Raw genomic sequence first — 18,267 nt, forward strand, 5'->3', positions numbered from 1 at the left:
TATTTAATGCGTAATATAGTAATATTATTGTACAGTGGATATGGATTCGAGAATATACACACTCGAGATTTTCCAAAACAAATGGCTTATCCCTGATTTCTGTTCAATCTTCGGAGGTAGCCAAATTATTGCGTATTGATGCGAGCTTCCTTATTTATATTGGTAATCAGGGAAGAGTTCGAAATTGAATAGTAAATGTCGTGTGGCAAAACGATAAGAGCGATGCTTGCCATATGAATTAACAACGAGCCTCAGTTGGGCAGCTTTACTTAAATGCTTTGAGCCATTTTGTTCTCAGTCTGCGAATTAAAAAAAAAAACAACGATCAAGTGAATAAAAGGAACAAATGGGAAAAATGGAAATTGTGCATTTGCCCTGAATTCTTGGGTTCGACGAAGCCCCACTATTTTTCATTAGTTCAATTAATATTACAAATGAATAAATAAACTCAGGTGAAAACGAGTGTGAGAGATTCTAAAGTCATTTTTATAATGATTCAATTCGTTTTCTTGTGGGTAAAATTGTAAAAAAAAAAAATCTGTAGTGTAATAGTATTCATTCAGTGTTTTGAATTTAAATTCTTCTCATATAATCGATCGGCATGCACTTTTATTATTTTTATTGTTGTAATTTCGCTGATGAAGAACGTAGATGCGACGATTACAGAATTTATTCGAAAATTTTCAATTTAATTAATTTTTTATAAACTCTCAGATATTTCTCAAAATTTCTCTTATCGTATAAATTGCTGACATTTTTCTAGAACTTCTTGTGGCCTTTTTTATTTAAAAAAAATATATAAACGTTTTATATTTATTTTGTACACCTGGTTAATTGTTTCTAAACCTGTTCTTTTAATTCTACTCTCCTAAGATGTGCGTAATAATTAATTTCACACGCTATCAAGTTATTATGGGCTCGTATCTTATAACTGTTCGAGAATACGCCATTCTGTGAACTAGCCATGTAAATCTACGGTGTTGTATATGAAATACCTCAAAATCGATCAGTATCAGTATATTATTGTGGAAATGATCGTTACCTAATCTATATATACCGGAAAATTCAGCAGAAAAATAAATGAAAAATCGAATAGAATGAATAGTTTTTCTTGTGCATGCGATCTGTCATGTGGTTTCTCCTAAATAATACAACGAGAGAACTGGATGGCGCACAAAAAGATTGAAGTATACCTCAACTGCTGGAGAAACCGGTTCACCCACAACTAAATACTTTCTTTCGGTTTGATCATTGAGAGTATAAACGAGCACAGATACATGGCTAATCAGCTCCAACTCTTTAATGACAGACATTTCGAGGTATAATACTTTCAACAAATATCTCCCATTCATTATCATTCAGAGTGAATCTCGCCTCTGTCATGCCTAATCCCATCCTAATGCTTTCTCAAGGACTTATACGGATAAGCTTGCCTATTAAAAGTTGCCGACTCACTGGATGATATGCTCTGCAGGGTAAATGCTCTGTTGAGAGGGCGAGTGAACCACTAGATGCAATTACCGTGTACTGGAAGTGGATCTAGAAATATAACAGGGAATCTGCCATTTTTGTACCCAAGAGGATCACCATCTGGCGCCTGATGGACCTATCGCTGTGTCAGAGAAAAGCTCGAGCTTCTGGACCACACAATCCCACGAAAAAATTACTGAAACCTGCAAATTTCACGGTAATTACTCTGATAAAATGAATTAGTGGAAGAAAATTCAGCGGCGAATTATTATATTATATTATATTTGTAATTTTATCAGAAAATTTCTGGGAACTTCGAATTTTACGGCAATTACACTCGAAATATTTTCAAGACTAATGAACTAAAATTAATAGTTCAATTGAAATTTCAAGGACTTCCATATTCCTCTCCATGGAATTATCGGATTCTATAAAATTGACATTGCTATCTTATCTGTCTTTCTTCCCAACTTCTATGGGTTTGTGTCCATGAAATCGAGGAGTGCCGGCCTAAAAAAAACTTTAGAATCACCTGACAGTGCAGGTGCACAGATAGACCGATTTAGTTGTACCCAACGAGATGCTTCTTCCAGTAAAAAAAAAAGCGAAACGAAAGGAAAGCAACTTCTGAATAATTCGAATTCGAAAAAAAAATTCTGAAAAAGTTCTAGAAATGTAGATCTCCATTTAACTATCAACAATTTGAATTGTTGGACAGACCAGGTGGAGGCCAGCCTTAAACAAAATGCAAATTATTAACAATAAAACAAATCCGTTGTATTGTGACCAATGGAGTTGATCTGACTGGAGTCTCTCCCTGGTGAAATTTCCCCGACGGTTCTACTCAAAGAAATGAGCAGGTCGGTTTCTTCCTGCGAAATTTTAGCAACGATTTACTCCTGCATCTACATACACACAAGATGAGGTAAGGTCCAAAGTGTAAAGTAGTGGGGACTCAGCCTCCTCGATGGAGGCGAGGTGGAGCAAGAGAGGGGCTGTCAGCACAGCTACATGCCAGCATTCAAGAGTCGCGTACCGGATCTCACAGAATCCACATTCAAAAATTCACCTCTTGTGTTACAAAAATCAGTGATGCACACCTTGTGAAAAATTCCACCGATGTTGAGTTTCTCCGATGATGCCCATGAGATCCTCCGATGCACATCCCATCTGATTGTACCTGTCCCACTCGAACAGCTCTATAAGGTAACGTAAACTCAATGTTGTTGGTTTATATAGTGGCGTGAGCCAACATTTTCAACTTACGGTATCGCGAATACCTGGCGAATACTCATCGACTCCTCGGGCAATTTTCGGTGATCCTCATAATCATAGTTGTACCACATAAACACCCGGAGGGATTGAACCTCGAATGTCAACCCATTCGATTATTCAAAATGGTATTACCATAATCGTATGGTAATTCATGCTGATGTCATACTCAGACGAAGGTAAACCGCAGATGAGAAAACGTTCATTATCGAAATATCATCGGAATAACAATTTGAGGCTATCGTCGACATCTTTTCAACTTTACCGCCTTCTGAAAAAAATACGAGGTAATAATTGACGTGCAATCAACAAACATGAGGCGGAAAATATTGTCGTTATCGATATATCATGCTTGGACAACTCTGGGATAATTATCAATCACATGGAATGTGGGTTAACGTTAATTTCTAACCACATGATGAGTGATATTATTTTAATCGTGACAATTGTGGGCGTTTTTGTACGCTCTTAAGGGACTCCATGGCTTCTAACAAACGGGCCAAGCTATTCTTGTTGTGTTGATATAGTTCTGAAAGTGAAGAATATTCACCATTCGTCTTCGTTGGAAAAATAATTGAAACGGATCACTTGTGCGTTCAACGCACTGATTTATCAACGCACATCACCAACGGTGTATATCAATAATTGAAGAATTTTATTCGTTTCGTAGTCGATTTTTGTCCGATTACGCTAGTCATATCGGCTATCCGCAAATAGCTTCATCCTCGTGCCTCCTTATGTATACACAATTACGGTATTGCATAACAACGCATTAAAAACATTCGAAAAATAGTTCTTAAAGCAGTTGGAAGCCTTCAGTCTATGGAACGTGCATAGAACACCTGAACAAGGTATTCCAGATTTTTCTTTATTTCCTGGGGAATGAAAAATTGAATTATGTACACAAACAAATTTACAATATTTGAACTTGATATTAAATAATTATTTAACCCATTTGTTCTCCCATTTTTTCTGATGGAGCAGCCTCCTGAAAATTGGAGAACGATTTAAAAATACTTAAAAACACTCAATCCCTCGGTAATTGACTCCTAATTAAGATAGCAAAAAAAATAATTGATATTATTTTGCTCCAATGAACCCCAGGGATTATGCCCATGGCTCTTATGTCGGAGATTTGCATAGGAACCTGAGCTCACTAGCATCTCATGTTACCCATTAATATGCGTAATTGAGAGATGCTCCCAGTATTTTAATCACACATGTATCCTCACGTGTTTTATGATGCACGTGATGGGAGTAGTAAAATTTGACTTTCACCTCTGTACATTTACCATTTATCCATGTTCATGTCGACATACGGAAGCACATGTACAAGTTCCATAAAAAAAATTATCAAGCCGTCCTCAATTTTCGTATAACTCCATCCATCTGAGGGTTTTTCGTTAACGCAACTACTCCTACTACCTGATTTTTATTAATACAAATTAGTAGGTTGGACTGGAATGCATACCATGTTTGAATTCATTATTTAACAACGCTCTCCATGACGTAGGAGTATGATAAATCTCCACAGAGAAACCTTTTTTGAACGTACTCAACTCAATTCACGGCCATTTGCACAATTCTCCGTGTAAAACATACACTAGCCTGCATGAACATTAGTCTTACGCCCTTCTGACTCCACAGCGATGAGGTTCATTAAGTAAAACCATATAATTCTCCTGATAATTAATTGCCATGTGGTCATCCACGAGGTGATCAAAACCTCTACAATACTCGAACCACTCCACGGAGAATAAAAATTCTACCCTTGAATAAACAAATATTTTTTTCACATTAAAAAAATGATAGAATTTTTTATAAAAAATTATCTACTACTCCAGGCTATTTCGGAAAGCCCGGGAAATCGAGGAAAAGCTGGAAATTTATATCGATTTATTTGCAGATGGTTTTAATTTGAGTTTTCATGAACATTTTTATTTTTATATTGAAGTCAGTATTATTCTTGTAGGAACTACTGCCATTTTTTCCATGAATTTTCTGAGTTTCTCTGATTTAAGACAGTGTTTTGTATGCACACAGAGAGTAAAGGTAGGGATTTGAATGTAGGAGTTTCCGGGCTGTGATAAGGCATTCGTTACAGGCTCTTATCAGCAGTAAAGTAGGCTTTATTGTCTTTACCTACTTTCAAGATGTGAGTCCGGATAAGGATATGTACCTGAATCTATTGCATTTTGTATTCACTTCAAGTGTACCTGAGGTAATTGAAATCAGAATATTAATACACTCGATTTAATAGTCATATTTAATTAATTATAATTAAATATAATTAAATTAATTATATTATATATTATATATTATATTAATTATTTATATTAATTATAATTAAATATAATTCATATTAAGCAATGAATGAATGAATGGTGAAGAAAAAAATGAATTCACGAACTTTATTTTTTTCGGTGATGATGATTTCAATGAAATTGTCATCACCGATGCAAAAGTTCTTTTTAATATTTATATTTTTATATTTTTTCAGAATAAAAAGTGGATTGAAATACAATTTTTATTGTATTATAATTGAAATAAAAATAATTACTTTGATTAATTAATTAATTAATAGAAATGATCAATGAATTTTGAGTGATTAGCCTCGACATTGGCCGAGTACGAGAGGAAAATTGTGATTTGGCAATGCTTTCGACAAAGATAGTTAACCAGGTATATATTTAGACAGCACGTTGAAATCTGTCATTCCTAGGACCAATGACTTCCTCTTCTTGTTCGTCACTTCTCCCGCCGGAGTTTTTTCACTCCCTTCAACTCATTTCGTCTTTTTGAGTGTACCGAAAATACAAGTCAACCTTTTTATCGTTTCCGGACCAGAGTGTTGAGAAAATTGAGGGAATAAAAACGATTGAATTGAACTTCACACAATCATGCAATTAATTCTTATTCATCTCACATTTCACGAGCGGGCACGGATCAATGATGAATTTTCGAAATCTACGATAGTACTTATCACTAGTATTACTCATGCTTATCGAAGTACGCACTGATATCACTCCCAACAATCTCACATTTGCTGTTTGAAATTTAACTTATAAGAGGCTAGCCATTTCTCTCCCATTTATTATAGCAATTTATTCCTGACCAATTCAATAAATACACAAGGTGATTTTACAGTTTATCCTTTAACGATATGTTTTTTATGCAATTGATAGCAGAATTGTGGATTCCAGGAAAGTGACTTCAAGGATTATCTGTCCCCTTTTACTCGAAATCTAGTTTTTGATTTTTCTGATAAATTATTGGTCGGATTAACGCGAAAAATATACCGTTTTTATATTTTATAATTACCTAAAGACGGCAGGACATCTTCAATTCAATTAATTTTTGTGGTTTCACTCTAAAAATTAAAAACGAGCATTCGAAATTAGAATATGTTTCAGATTTAAATTTCATATATTCCCTCTCACCGAGTGAATTCAAAGTGATTGTTGTTAGGACGACTGCTTGTAATCTGCAATAATATTTTAATGTTGATATTTATAGGGGATGAATTCATAACGAGGAAGCTTTAGAGACCCTGAAGAAATGGCGCTGACCGTATCCTCGGCCCGTGTTTTCAACGGAAACGGTAAGCAAGCGAAACTAATTTAATTCTGGATAAGTCTGTGCACATCACAGTACATTCTCATAGCTTTACAGAGATTTTAATAATGGGAACACTCGCATCACCACTTGCTCTAATTATACTCAACTCATTATTCCACCACGTACTCCAAGAATCGTGGAACCTATCAAAAAAAACGTTAACAAATTCTCCAACTTTTATTGCTTAAGAAATAAAAATCCGCTGATCAACATTTCGACTTGGAATCACCGGAAAAAAATGTTCCAGTCTTCTCTACCTCCTCTACCTCCTCTACCTCCTCTACCTCCTCTACCTCCTCTACCTCCTCTACCTCCTCAATAATTAACGCACCTTGGATTTCAATGCCATATGTTGCGATTAAAATTTTTTTTAAGTAACTAAACTAGTCATTTACCAAAATTGTGCCTTTGAATTTGCTACAAAGAAAATACCTTGTAAGATAGCATGAAGAGGAAAGAAAATGAGATGTTGCACTCGAGCCTCCGTACCATCCGGCTAACGAACTCTCCCTGTGGAGATTATTATTACCCCTCACCAGGCTGGACATTCGCCAATCGTTACACCATATTTCGTTTTATTACGTGCCTCTGTGGTCAGTCACCTTGCGATACTTCATCCTAATTCATTCAGAACATGTTCAAATCTTTGTCCTATGATGTCTCCATAACATCCGAGTATCTCCCACGTTTTGCCACAAACAAAAAGCTGAAGAATAATTTGAAAGTGTTTATTTTTAATTTCAAGCTCTAATGCCAAAGGAATGAATTTGAATTTTTTGATATCCGAAGGAATTTTTTTATTTTTCAGTGGGAAAAGAGGGATACTCTGGCTCCACAGCCTCAACTGGATCCAAATGTCACTGTTGTCCCTTTGGATATCATATTGATTTGGATTTCGTCGAATATTGTGAAGCCGTTGCTGCTGGAAATGGTGGAGATAGATCTACTATGGAAAGACGTAAGAAAAGAGAAAAACGGAGGCAATGCCAATCAATGGAAATTCTGCTAGGTCTGGTAAGGATCACTCGAGTGTCTTCATAACACTGAATAAATAAATAGCGCAATTACTCTCAATGTTCGTGCGCATCTCGACGATAAATTCAGTTGAATATCATGAGCTATCGGAGGAATGAATAAACAATTTGATCATTACTCAGCTTGCTCTGGAATCATTCAATACTAATAAGAGTTTTATGGGGTTATTTTCATCTCTTCAGGTCGATCCGGTTCTCAACGATATTCAAACAGAGCTATCTGATTTATCGCAGAACGAGGCTATCTCACCCAGAAGCAACCTAGTGACCTTGCCAAGGTCAGGTCATTCTGGACGATCGACAGGAAATGTCGAGAAGTCAATGGCCCTGGACTTGAATGACGCCATTGGTGATTTCGAGGCAACTCTCAAAAGACTCTCCAAACCCTCAAAACCGAAAAATCAATATAAAAAAGAGGCTGAGACAGGTGAGCCATTTAATCACACATACATAAAATTTTTAGAATTGAGTAATGCCTGCTGAAAGAAGAAATCTATTTTCCGTATAAAAATAGCCATTAAGCTGTCCCTTAAATTTCAATTTTCTCCAACAGTTTTGTCTTTCTCATTACGTGAAGACAGACAGATGCTCTCAACTGAAATCGCGGTGTCAGATTTATCACCTGATGAACATGACGCTTTCTCTCATATTTTTTCCCACCAACCTTTAATCAGTCCTGTGAAACAAATTCCCTTGGGAATATCTTACATCAGTGAGAAAACAACGTGCACCCGTTCACAGCCAACTGCAACACATGACATACCGTCTCCCATTGTTAATTTTACACACACCGGGAATAATAATTATTGCGAGTGCAAATACTCAGTTAAATCCATGGAGTGTTCAGGTATTACCAGAATTTTCCTTTCCTCAGGCTCTTCTATTGATAATTATTCTCAATCAATGATTAATGAAAGTACCAAGATGTTTTTGTTGTGCTAATTTATTCTCGTTGTGAAGTGGAGGACGATTGTTTCACGAAGGAAAGGAAGATACCGCACCGATAAAATAGCGTTGAATTTCAGAAGGAGTCGTGATCGACAGTGCATGGCTGGAACCACCTGCTTCCGCTCCCATCATTAGACCGACTATTATGCTATTCTTTGAGCTTTACCGTTCTCAGTATTTTTAGTTACCATTCCAAAAAAGAAAGTATAACAATTCCAGTTTTACTCCGATTCTACCCCTTTTTTATCCAGGTGATGCAATACTGAGAGTATCTTTTCAGTAACATTTTCAATCTGTTGCAATCAATATTTAAATTGCTGAGTAAATATTTTCATTCAGATCTTCAATCATACGACTAAAGAAAAATTGATATCTCATGAAATATCTCAGCAATTTTTAGGACGGCGCCATTCGATGAGCTTTCACCGAAAATTAAAGAAAAGTCATTATGAAAAATCATTGAAAGTGAGTAATGGAAGATTAAAAAGTATTGTTATCAGCATATCTGAAGTGGTGTCACAGATAACACTGTCCTGTTTCGACTAATTTCAAGAGAACAGCAAGGAAAAACCGAAAATTATTAAAAATCAATTGTCATCTAACTTGCTCTGGTCATTCAACGAGGGAAAAATATCGAGTCGTCACGGGAAGTTGTTTCCGTGGCCTCCAAACACAGTGAATCGGTTCGACGATTTTTTCGTCGTACTCTGTTTAAAACTCATTGCGTACCATCGAGAATTAGTAGAGCTGCAGAAATGCCAGGCTTAAGTCAATTTATTTTTCAATTCAATTAGCATATCGTGTTGTATTCGAGAATATTGTTGAAAGTTAGCGAATAATGGAAATTCTAATAAAAATAAATAGAAAAGACGTTGCCCTTGGTGAAATGCGGTGCATTCCCAGCGTTTCGAATCTCGTTGCAAAATTTAAACATTGTGATTGAGTGTGATTAGTGCCCTACGATTTTGGTGCAACCTTGCAACAACTGGTCTTCACATATGGCGTGTTGTAGTCGAACGCACCTGTTGGCCGACCGTTTTTGTGCACAACTGTTTCTATTTTGAAAGTCCATCGCAATAATTTCACCACCAGCGCTTAAAAACTTGAACTGGGTCCTGCTTAAAATATAATAATTTTAAGTACTCATTAATTAATCACCGAATTAATGGATATATAGATTAATGAGTATATACTCTTCAAATTATTTCAGATGTATTCAATTTAATCATTTGATAGAACGTATAAATCGCCAATCAGTTCAGATAAGGCGCTTTCATAGACTTCATTCGACTGATTAATAAATATTTTTCTCTGGTTGCAAGTGGGAAAATCGACATGATTATGATATTGTTTAAAGGCATTATAGCAATTGACGCCTTTCTCCCCTCTTAATGGACACTTGGCTTCTGTTTCTTTAGGGAGCTCGACTCCACCGAACAGTCGTTCGCGACCCCGCAACGGAAAAACATAAGCTCCATTTATTCTCCGCTGAAAAAAAAAACGAATTGAAAATCCAGTGACCCAAATCTGCCGAAATCAACTGTAAAATAAAGTGAATCCACAATTATTATCACTCGTGCGCGCCGTTTCACATGATTTTGTGTAAAAAATCATAAAAATTCACGGATTCATGGATAAGCGATTACACCTCTGAAAGAAATTCGCAACGAGTCATTAAAAATTGAGCGAAAATCCCGTAAAAAAATGGGAGTGAAGAATTTCTTCATGAAGAGATTACCCTTCTGCAAGATGAAGAAGAAAAAATATCGTGAGTTGAGAGGATTAATTGCAGTTTTTGATCAGGACGTGCTTTGGATGTAATGAAATTTCATCGGTGTTCAATTTTACGTGATATTATTTTCGTGACAGGCGAATGTAGAGACGAGATAAGAGTCTGGCTGATAAAATAGGCACATTAGGATAAAATACGTTGACAGTTTGAGCAAACAAAACATGAATATGCTAAGAGACGTTCAACCTGTTACGTGATGATATTCATATATAATGATTATTTTTAATTTTTTGTTTGTAAATCGTAGAGGATGCATGTTGGTCTCTGGAATCACGTGCTGTTGACCGTCTCTAGATATTCCATTAACGTCCATTGCGAGGGCAAAGTTAACTACAATGTACTTGCTTACTTTATCTCCATCCAAACACACTCAATTCATTATCAAGTCTTCCGTTAATCCACATACGTTTGAAGGCACTTATACAGTCCCAGGGAAAATGCACGAATGTACATGTGTCTTGATGCATTCATTATTTTTTTCTCTCGTGTTTTTTAACGAGGGATAATTCAATCAGATTTTCGACCGCTCCGGGTTATCAATTTATCGCACATACATAATGTGCAATTATTATAGCAGCTCCCGCCAATAATTTCACTCTCATACGAGATGAAAACTGTAATCGTCGGAATTATTCAGGTGTCGAGGCTTCACTCGTCATTTCTGAAAATTCCTGTCACGAGGGTATTTAAATGAAATTTTGAATTACATGCGGATGAATGAAATTTCAAAAATTAAATGGAAATTTAATTTCTATTTAGCATGAATTTTCATTTCATTTTCATTGTAAAAATTAAAAATCAGTTATAATTGAATTTTTTATAGATTGAGAAATTGCAAGAAAGAAAGAAATTAATTGATTCATCGAAGAAGAATTCTCAAAAAATTTCAGGTCACTTTAGGGGTATTAAAAATTTCAATTTTTTTAGCGGGAATTTCAAGGGTAATTTTTTATTAATATTTCTTGTAGTGGTAATCTCATATAATTAATTTTTTTTCAGACGGGAGCTCTCCGATATCCCCCATCCAAAATGCAGCTCACGTGGATCGGTCTATGGATTTTGATAACGCGAGTATTGGAAGTGGTAATTCGAATAACAGCACTGGGGCCCTTCAGGTATGTTCGCATTACAAGTGCGAAGAAATCAGGTTCACATTAAAAAACTATTTTATTCATTCTGGTATTTCAGAACATTAGGGAACAAATGGCGGCATCGTTGGAACGTATGCGCGAATTGGAAGAGCAAGTCAAGGTCATACCAATATTACAGGTAATATACATACAAGTTACAACACGTTTCAATAATATTTTGACTCACATTACTGACAAAAATTTTTTTAAATAACAATATCATTTCAAAATGTCTGAAATAAAAAGCCTCATTTTCATCTATTATTGCAAATAAGAATGTCAACGATAAAAAAATTACCCAAGAACTTGGGTATTCGTAACGTCTTATTAATTTTTCAAAGAAAGTCTTATTAATTTTTCAAAGAAAAATTAGACAGGAGGATTATGGTCGAGCTAGAAAGACGCGAAAGCTGCATAAAGCAAAGTATTTTTTTAACATTGCTGAAAAAAAATTTGTCGATCATCCGAGCTAGGAATAATTGACATATTACATAGAAATAAGATGAGAGAATGATTTTATTTTTACTAATCGATGAATTATTTTCATAGGGAAAATTTCTATTTTATTCTATGATTTTCTCCCGGTTTTAGAATGAATTTTAAAGGAGAACCACTGCATACCGCAATAAACTGCGCCATTTCTTGGATGGTATTATAAGACAATCCTCGACGACCTTTTAAATTCTCGAAAAGGGTCCTCCATTGGTGGGTGAAAATTCATTCATTTTCATTGCCCCCACTAGGGTCAAGTCCCCTTCCTCCCCTCTCACTCTCTCTCTCTCTATCTTTCCGGGAGCTGTGTACCTGCACATCCTCTCTTCCAGTCAGTGGCATTAAAGTTTCCAACGGAGAAAGACAAACTGAACAGTTGAAAATAAACCGGCGTTGATTTGAATTGAAATTCAAATGAATCCCGTGAGATTCATCAAACCTGAAACTATGTTTCATGTGCAGGTTCAGGTATCAATTCTCAAGGATGAGAAGCGGAATCTGCAGTGTCAGGTGCAGGAGCTTAATAAAACAAGACTGAGCGAGGAAAATGATCAAAGATTGCGGAGCCAATCTCTCTCCGAGCGATACACTCCACGAAATTCAAACACCACCAGAGACATGGGGACAATGTGTGGCATCGTAACACGAGACGTAGGCGTATCTCATCAACAGGTAAAAATTTATTGGAATAATGTATGGGTAATTAGTGTTGGTGGCGTGACCATTCTCCTACTGGAAAAATCATTGATACGCTCCAAATGGAGAATGCACGCACTCAATGTTGTGCTTTCTAACTTTGCTTTATAAAATTATACTCGATGCTATCCGTTCGCAGGAATTTCATTGTATAATGAGTTATATTATGACCACACCGAGTGGAAACAATTGCACAATATTTCATCCCGTAATGAAATATCCCTCCATTTTTTTCAGATCCGTACACGCGATGTGGGGATGGTTACGAGTACCCCTATTCAACCACTGGGTGATCCTAAATTGGGAAAATTTTCAGCCCTCAGAATCGATGAGAGGGATCTAGACTACAGGCAAAATCTGTCCCCCAACCTGAATAAAAGTACAAAATTTTCGTTTTCAACGAGTGACACTTGCAGTTTGTCAAGATTATCGAGGAGCAGTGAAACAAGTGAGGACACTTCCCCTGGAGTATACCGGAAGAATTCACTGAGGCGAGGACCACTCAAGGTGGAGAATATCCAGCCGGATACAAAGCAGTTCAAAGATAGTTCCACAATTACAGATAAAGCTAAACTTACATTTTCGGTGGGTACTGAAACAAAATTGAGGAGCAAAGATATCTATACCCCCGATGATTTAGCTTTCATTGTTGAGGATGCCATCAATACGTATAAGGAAGCTGTGAAAAAGAAAACATCAACAAAAGGAGTTCAGACTATCTTGCAGACTCACACGAAGAAGCACCAGGAGGTACAGGTGTCAGAACCATTTAGGATGAAATCAAATGTAGGAGTGACTGCTAAACCGAGAACTTCAGAGACTGGCACTGAGGTGGGACCTGGACCAGGTACACGTTCGATTGCCACTGGACCAGATCCTGTCTCAATCCAAACGGTATCATTGAACTTGATGAATGTTCGGAGTCACTCGTTCAATTACGGTGATACCAAGCCAAAACGTAAGACCACGAAATCCATAGGTGTCAGCGTCGAAGGACTTATCAAAACCACTGCACGGAGTACAGACACCACCGGCCTCAAACCGAAAACCCGTGAATTTGGAACGTCACCGATTAAAAAAAAATTCGTTGACGTTTCTGTTGGGGATTCTCTCAAACCACACATTGCTATATCCTGCGCTGCCAATTACTGTGACAACTGCAAAGAAACAATAAAGTCCCTCGCCAAGCAGATGTCGAGCAGCACCGATAATAATTATAAAAATGTTGAAAACCCCAGCGCAAATGTCACGTCTAAAATACCACGACCTTCTCACATTCCCCTCAATTCGCAAGATTTCAGAAGGCAGTTCAAGAGACAAGATACGTACACCAAAATTCCCATTGGAATCATTCGATACGACGCCGATAACAGAGATAATTATGAATCAAGGAGCAATAAGTAAGTGCAACTATTTTTAATTAATAATTAATACTCGCAAATGTTCGCATGAACTCAAAAGCTATGAAGGGCAGATCAGCCCTTTAATTCAGTAGCGAAAGGGAAAAGTGAGATGAGATGTATTTTATAGCTCCATTAAATATTCATCGATCGAAAAAATTGTTTCTTTCAGATTAAAATATAAAAAAACTTTCATTGTTCAGAAAAATGGGGAAACCCCAAAAAAATTGGTTATTGATTTTTTTTTTTATTAAATTGATAATTTTTTATGTATAAACTGATAATAAAAAATATTCGATTTATTTCACTTTACCGAGTTGCTACTGTATAAAAGTACACTTGGCGCTTGCGTGAACAGCTATCCCTTCACCGTGCAAACTAGCCCTTATATTTTCAGTCATATAGTTGCCATCCTTCAATAGGCATGAAAAAGCTCTCGCTTTTCCTTCACAAACACAGTAAAACTCATTTAATTTAATTCATAGCCTACCTTCTCGAATAACTCTAAAACCTAAAAATAACTTTTACGCATGGACAACTAAACGTTAATTCAATGCAACGGTGAGTGGTACGGTTAATTTCTTTTACCCGTTGTAACGCGGAATAACTCGATGCTTCAACAACAACAGCTGAAGTACAATTCTCCAGCATTGACCGCTGAAATAATCGAAATTGTATCGTCTTCGTTTAATGATGAACGGTAATTGTCATTTTTCCACCTGACTTCCGCAATTGAAATTCCACTCGTTGAATTTTGGCTGAGGAAAAGCGCATTAATGAAAAAGTTGAAATATTTTTTTCCAGACTGGAGCGCCTTGAAGCCGAGGAGAACCGCGATGAGAATAATAAATCGAGCACATTGTCATCGCCTGAAAAGGAAGGACACAAAGAGGAGAAAGCCCTTCCTGACTCAGCCCTGTTCGAGCCAATCAGAGACAAATCCCGAGTGAAAAAAGAGCCCTCGAAGGAGATGAGGGCTGCCATGAAAGTGCTCAACGACAATCTGCGAAAATCACCGAGTAAAAATATTTCGCATCAGACGAAAAATGCATCAAACATAATCCAACAGGAATGGTTCAACATATCTAGTACAGTGAATGCTAATCCCCTGGATGTGGAGGACTATCTCGATTGCTTCGAGGAGTACTCGAGTTTTCTTCTCGAGTACATCGTCAATATGACGGATTCAAGTGGAAATACAGCGATGCATTACGCAGTGTCTCATGGAAATTTCGACGTGGTCTCGATATTACTTGACTCGAAGGTCTGTGATATTAACAAATCCAATGTTGCGGGATATACAGCTGTAATGCTGGCTGCATTGGCTGAAGTGAGAAATTCAACACACGCCTCCGTGGCCAACAGGCTCTTCCAGCTTGCCGATGTCAATATCAGGGCTAAGCTGCATGGACAAACAGCTCTGATGCTAGCTGTTTCCCACGGTCGCAGAGACATGACCCATCTGCTCCTGGAGGCTGGAGCAGCTGTCAATATCCAGGATGAGGACGGCAGTACAGCTCTCATGTGTGCAGCTGAACACGGCCATACAGATATCGTTCGCATGTTATTATCTCATCCGGATTGTGACTCCTCTATTACTGATATTGATGGCAGTTCTGCTTTGAAAATAGCTCTGGAGGCTGGACACCGTGACATTGGCATTTTACTGTACGCCCACGAACATGTTAATCGAGGCACCAGCCCGTACTCCTCGATACGGAGGAGTCGAAGGGGTTCTAAACCCACAACGCCCACTGGTCCCTCACCATCGGCTCCAGTGAGTCCAGCACCTTCTCGTAGATTTCACTCCGCCAACACCTCTCTCACCACTTCCAAATATTCCAAGTAAAACATCTCATTCTTTCTCCACAGCATCTCTATTTTTCTATACCATTTTACATGAACATTGTTGCGTTTCTCACAGGAGAAAACTAGTCACTAAATTATCTCACGCCAAGAATTAGTAGTTTTCTCTCAGGGTGCTGTATAATGAAATCTCTTGGTGCTGCATTCCTCATTTTCTCTAGCCTCATTGAAATCCCACTCACTATTCACATTCGATTCCATTCAACTGTCAGAAACGTCCCGAATTCTATGAAAATAAATTAGGTGTAATGTCTTCCAAATGCCAAATTGGTGGATGGCGTGAGAGGAATGACAGGGTGAGAATTTCATTCAACATTCCAGTGGTGAGAATAAAAAGCTCAAAGTAGACATTTTAGACAGGCCTATGTGGTTTTTACTGGCCGTTGGGGACAGATCATTATTTTTTTTCCCTGTGTCGTTTATTAAAACTTTTTATCGTCTTGCAATTATCAATCGCTGGACGCCAGCAGGGCAAATAAGTGAATGGAAAATTGAGAGGATAACGGATCAAGAACGAAATACGAAAAACAATTATTTAACGTTGATGTTGTATACTGATCTATATCTGGTAAATCGTCAGACTGATTTCTGATCCCATTATTATTCGATAGGATACGAGTGAATAAATAGCACACATTGAATGTTTAGCGTGGGAGAATTAAGAGGTGAAATCATAGATTGTTGAATATTCGATTTGTCGAGAGGTAGAGTTGAAACACGTGTTGGTGGAAAAAATATCAAGTTTTTTCATTATGATTGGAGGGTTGTGAATAGAATATTAAGTTGAGTTGTGATGGTAATTCATCCGAGAAATACGTTTCCATCATTATACTAAATAAATAATGAAAAGATACGCCTACGTAAAATAAAATGATCAATTTATCGAGATGTTAACACTAGGTAAGTTATTGACTTCATTATGATACGAGTGTGTGAAGTGTGGTTTAGTCATGTAGCCGAGAGTATTTAGAAAAACTCAAAGTAAAATAACTTTTTTCATTGTTTGTGCCTTTATATATGTGAAATATCAAAAATCAATAAATCTTTCAGTCATTAAAATGTTTATTCGTACCGATATTTTCGTAAACAAAGTGAGTAATCCATTTGTTTACATCGCACATTGCATTACGTGATCATTAATTCAAATGTTCAATTAAATTATTTGGTGATATGTATTCTCTGGAGTATAATAAAATGCAATTGAAAAATTTAATTAAAAAGCAGGTGAGTAGCAGAGAAAAGGAAAGACTTGGTGCAGTGACCTCACGTCAATCTGACAAGATGTTGTTATGTCTTGTCCTTTTCTATTGACATTGCCGTCACCTGACAAGTGTTTGAATGAACACATGGACATGCGCATGCGTTGTGAAAATTTTACGTGCCGAATGTGTCAAACGGCCAACGACAGCTGGAGGAGCTGGAATAAGTGAGAGGTTAGGATAAGGTTTATGTACTACACAATATTAATCTGTGTTTATACGTATACAAAGAATTGATGAAGTTGGTGACGTGGAATTCTTCGAGCTTGGAAAATCTCGAATCAGTTGACAGAGAGAACAACTAGACTTGCGATAAAAGTGTCAATAAATCGAAAAAACACGAATGAATATATTTATGGTCTACTGGTAGTTGTGAAACAGAAGGACTAAGGAAAAATGAGGAGATCACATTCGGGTGAGCGGGGTGAGCGATGCCATACCAATCAATTTTATCACGATCTTTTTTTATTAATTGGAATTTTGTACTGCAGCTGGTTACAGCTATGAGCCTCTCCCTACAACTTCACGAAATCTCCTCGAGGATGAGAATGAAAGACTGGAGGACGAACTCAAGGATAAAATTCACGCCCTCAAAAGCCTGTCGATAGACATTGGAACGGAGGTTAAATATCAAGATAAAATGCTCCGAGGCATGGTAAATTGGTATTTTTGTAGATTTCGAATTTTCAAATTTCAATGAATATCTCCTCGATTTTTATGCTCCCCTGATATTTTTTTGAAAATTTCCAATTTTTCACTTTCAGGGAAAATCTCCTCAATTTTTATGCTCCCCTGATATGTAAATATATATATTTCAGGATGACGATTTTGAAAGGACTAGTGGTTCGCTTTCGTCTTCAGTCGCCCGAGTAATTCGTATGGCTAAAGCTGGCCATAATTACTACATTCTTTATTTATTCCTATTTTCTATATTCGTATTTTTCATCGTTTGGATAGTTTTGAAGTTTAAGTGAACGGGTACTCGTGTACAATAAGTCTTGAAGTGATAAATTATTTCATATTACACTTTTACCATTGTCTTTAGATCGAAATCGCAATATAATGGGAAATAATTGTATATTAATATATTAGATAGAATACACGATCAACCGAATGGATTGATAAGGTGTGGAGGACCTTTGTGTTTGTATTTAAATAAAAGATAACAAAAATTGAAATAATTCATAGAGCAATTTGTTATATTAAAAAAAATTCTAGAATCGTAAACTAATTTGTGAAGTGCATGTAAATACTTTACGACGATGAATTTTTTAAATTTCAATAAATATT

General features: G+C 36.7%; 2 protein-coding genes and 2 long non-coding RNA genes across 12 annotated transcripts; 2 read left to right on the forward strand and 2 right to left on the reverse strand.

Annotated features, from left to right (window-relative positions):
- The first annotated feature begins 1,253 nt into the window (after positions 1 to 1,253).
- On the forward strand, positions 1,254 to 17,306 carry Kank (kank). 8 transcript variants are annotated; one of them, XM_011300182.1, is made up of 10 exons: positions 1,254 to 1,319; positions 1,475 to 1,687; positions 6,259 to 6,343; positions 7,169 to 7,374; positions 7,578 to 7,821; positions 11,134 to 11,249; positions 11,323 to 11,403; positions 12,219 to 12,428; positions 12,690 to 13,852; positions 14,657 to 17,306. In XM_011300182.1, exons 3-10 carry the CDS (start codon positions 6,301 to 6,303, stop codon positions 15,699 to 15,701), a joined length of 3,108 nt encoding a protein of 1,035 aa, XP_011298484.1. In that variant the 5' UTR covers positions 1,254 to 1,319; positions 1,475 to 1,687; positions 6,259 to 6,300; the 3' UTR covers positions 15,702 to 17,306. The 8 variants fall into 8 exon arrangements, with proteins under 8 accessions (XP_011298484.1, XP_011298483.1, XP_011298486.1 ...); XM_011300181.1 differs by lacking the exons at positions 1,254 to 1,319; positions 1,475 to 1,687 and adding an exon at positions 2,591 to 2,676; XM_011300184.1 differs by lacking the exons at positions 1,254 to 1,319; positions 1,475 to 1,687 and adding an exon at positions 2,952 to 3,029.
- On the reverse strand, positions 2,582 to 4,608 carry LOC105263768 (uncharacterized). The gene is made up of 4 exons (XR_891923.1): positions 4,035 to 4,608; positions 3,293 to 3,617; positions 2,737 to 3,013; positions 2,582 to 2,669 (listed from the first exon to the last, which is right to left on the reverse strand). It is a non-coding gene; the product is annotated as an uncharacterized lncRNA (long non-coding RNA).
- Positions 9,049 to 10,565, reverse strand: LOC105263767 (uncharacterized). The gene is made up of 3 exons (XR_891922.1): positions 10,484 to 10,565; positions 9,536 to 9,830; positions 9,049 to 9,460 (listed from the first exon to the last, which is right to left on the reverse strand). It is a non-coding gene; the product is annotated as an uncharacterized lncRNA (long non-coding RNA).
- Positions 17,122 to 18,155, forward strand: Bet1 (blocked early in transport 1). Of its 2 annotated transcripts, none has more exons than XM_011300179.1 (3): positions 17,122 to 17,401; positions 17,469 to 17,632; positions 17,796 to 18,155. In XM_011300179.1, the coding sequence occupies exons 1-3, from the start codon at positions 17,374 to 17,376 to the stop codon at positions 17,949 to 17,951; spliced, it is 348 nt and encodes a 115-aa protein (XP_011298481.1). In that variant the 5' UTR covers positions 17,122 to 17,373; the 3' UTR covers positions 17,952 to 18,155. The 2 variants fall into 2 exon arrangements, with proteins under 2 accessions (XP_011298481.1, XP_011298482.1); XM_011300180.1 differs by having other exon boundaries at positions 17,123 to 17,392.
- The last annotated feature ends 112 nt before the right edge of the window (positions 18,156 to 18,267 follow it).

Source organism: Fopius arisanus, unplaced genomic scaffold, assembly GCF_000806365.1.
Source record: "Fopius arisanus strain USDA-PBARC FA_bdor unplaced genomic scaffold, ASM80636v1 scaffold00016, whole genome shotgun sequence".
In the NCBI taxonomy this organism is placed as follows: domain Eukaryota; kingdom Metazoa; phylum Arthropoda; class Insecta; order Hymenoptera; family Braconidae; genus Fopius; species Fopius arisanus.

Bases quoted from the DNA above. Each gene is read 5' to 3' on its own strand.
- Bet1 (XM_011300179.1), top strand. From the start codon at position 17,374: ATGAGGAGATCACATTCGGGTGAGCGGG. The intron at 17,402-17,468 runs GTGAGCGATGCC...TTTGTACTGCAG, and splicing joins ATCACATTCGGGTGAGCGGG to CTGGTTACAGCTATGAGCCT. The intron at 17,633-17,795 runs GTAAATTGGTAT...TATATATTTCAG, and splicing joins ATAAAATGCTCCGAGGCATG to GATGACGATTTTGAAAGGAC.
- Kank (XM_011300182.1), top strand. From the start codon at position 6,301: ATGGCGCTGACCGTATCCTCGGCCCGTGTTTTCAACGGAAACG. The intron at 6,344-7,168 runs GTAAGCAAGCGA...TTTATTTTTCAG, and splicing joins CCGTGTTTTCAACGGAAACG to TGGGAAAAGAGGGATACTCT. The intron at 11,404-12,218 runs GTAATATACATA...TTTCATGTGCAG, and splicing joins AGGTCATACCAATATTACAG to GTTCAGGTATCAATTCTCAA.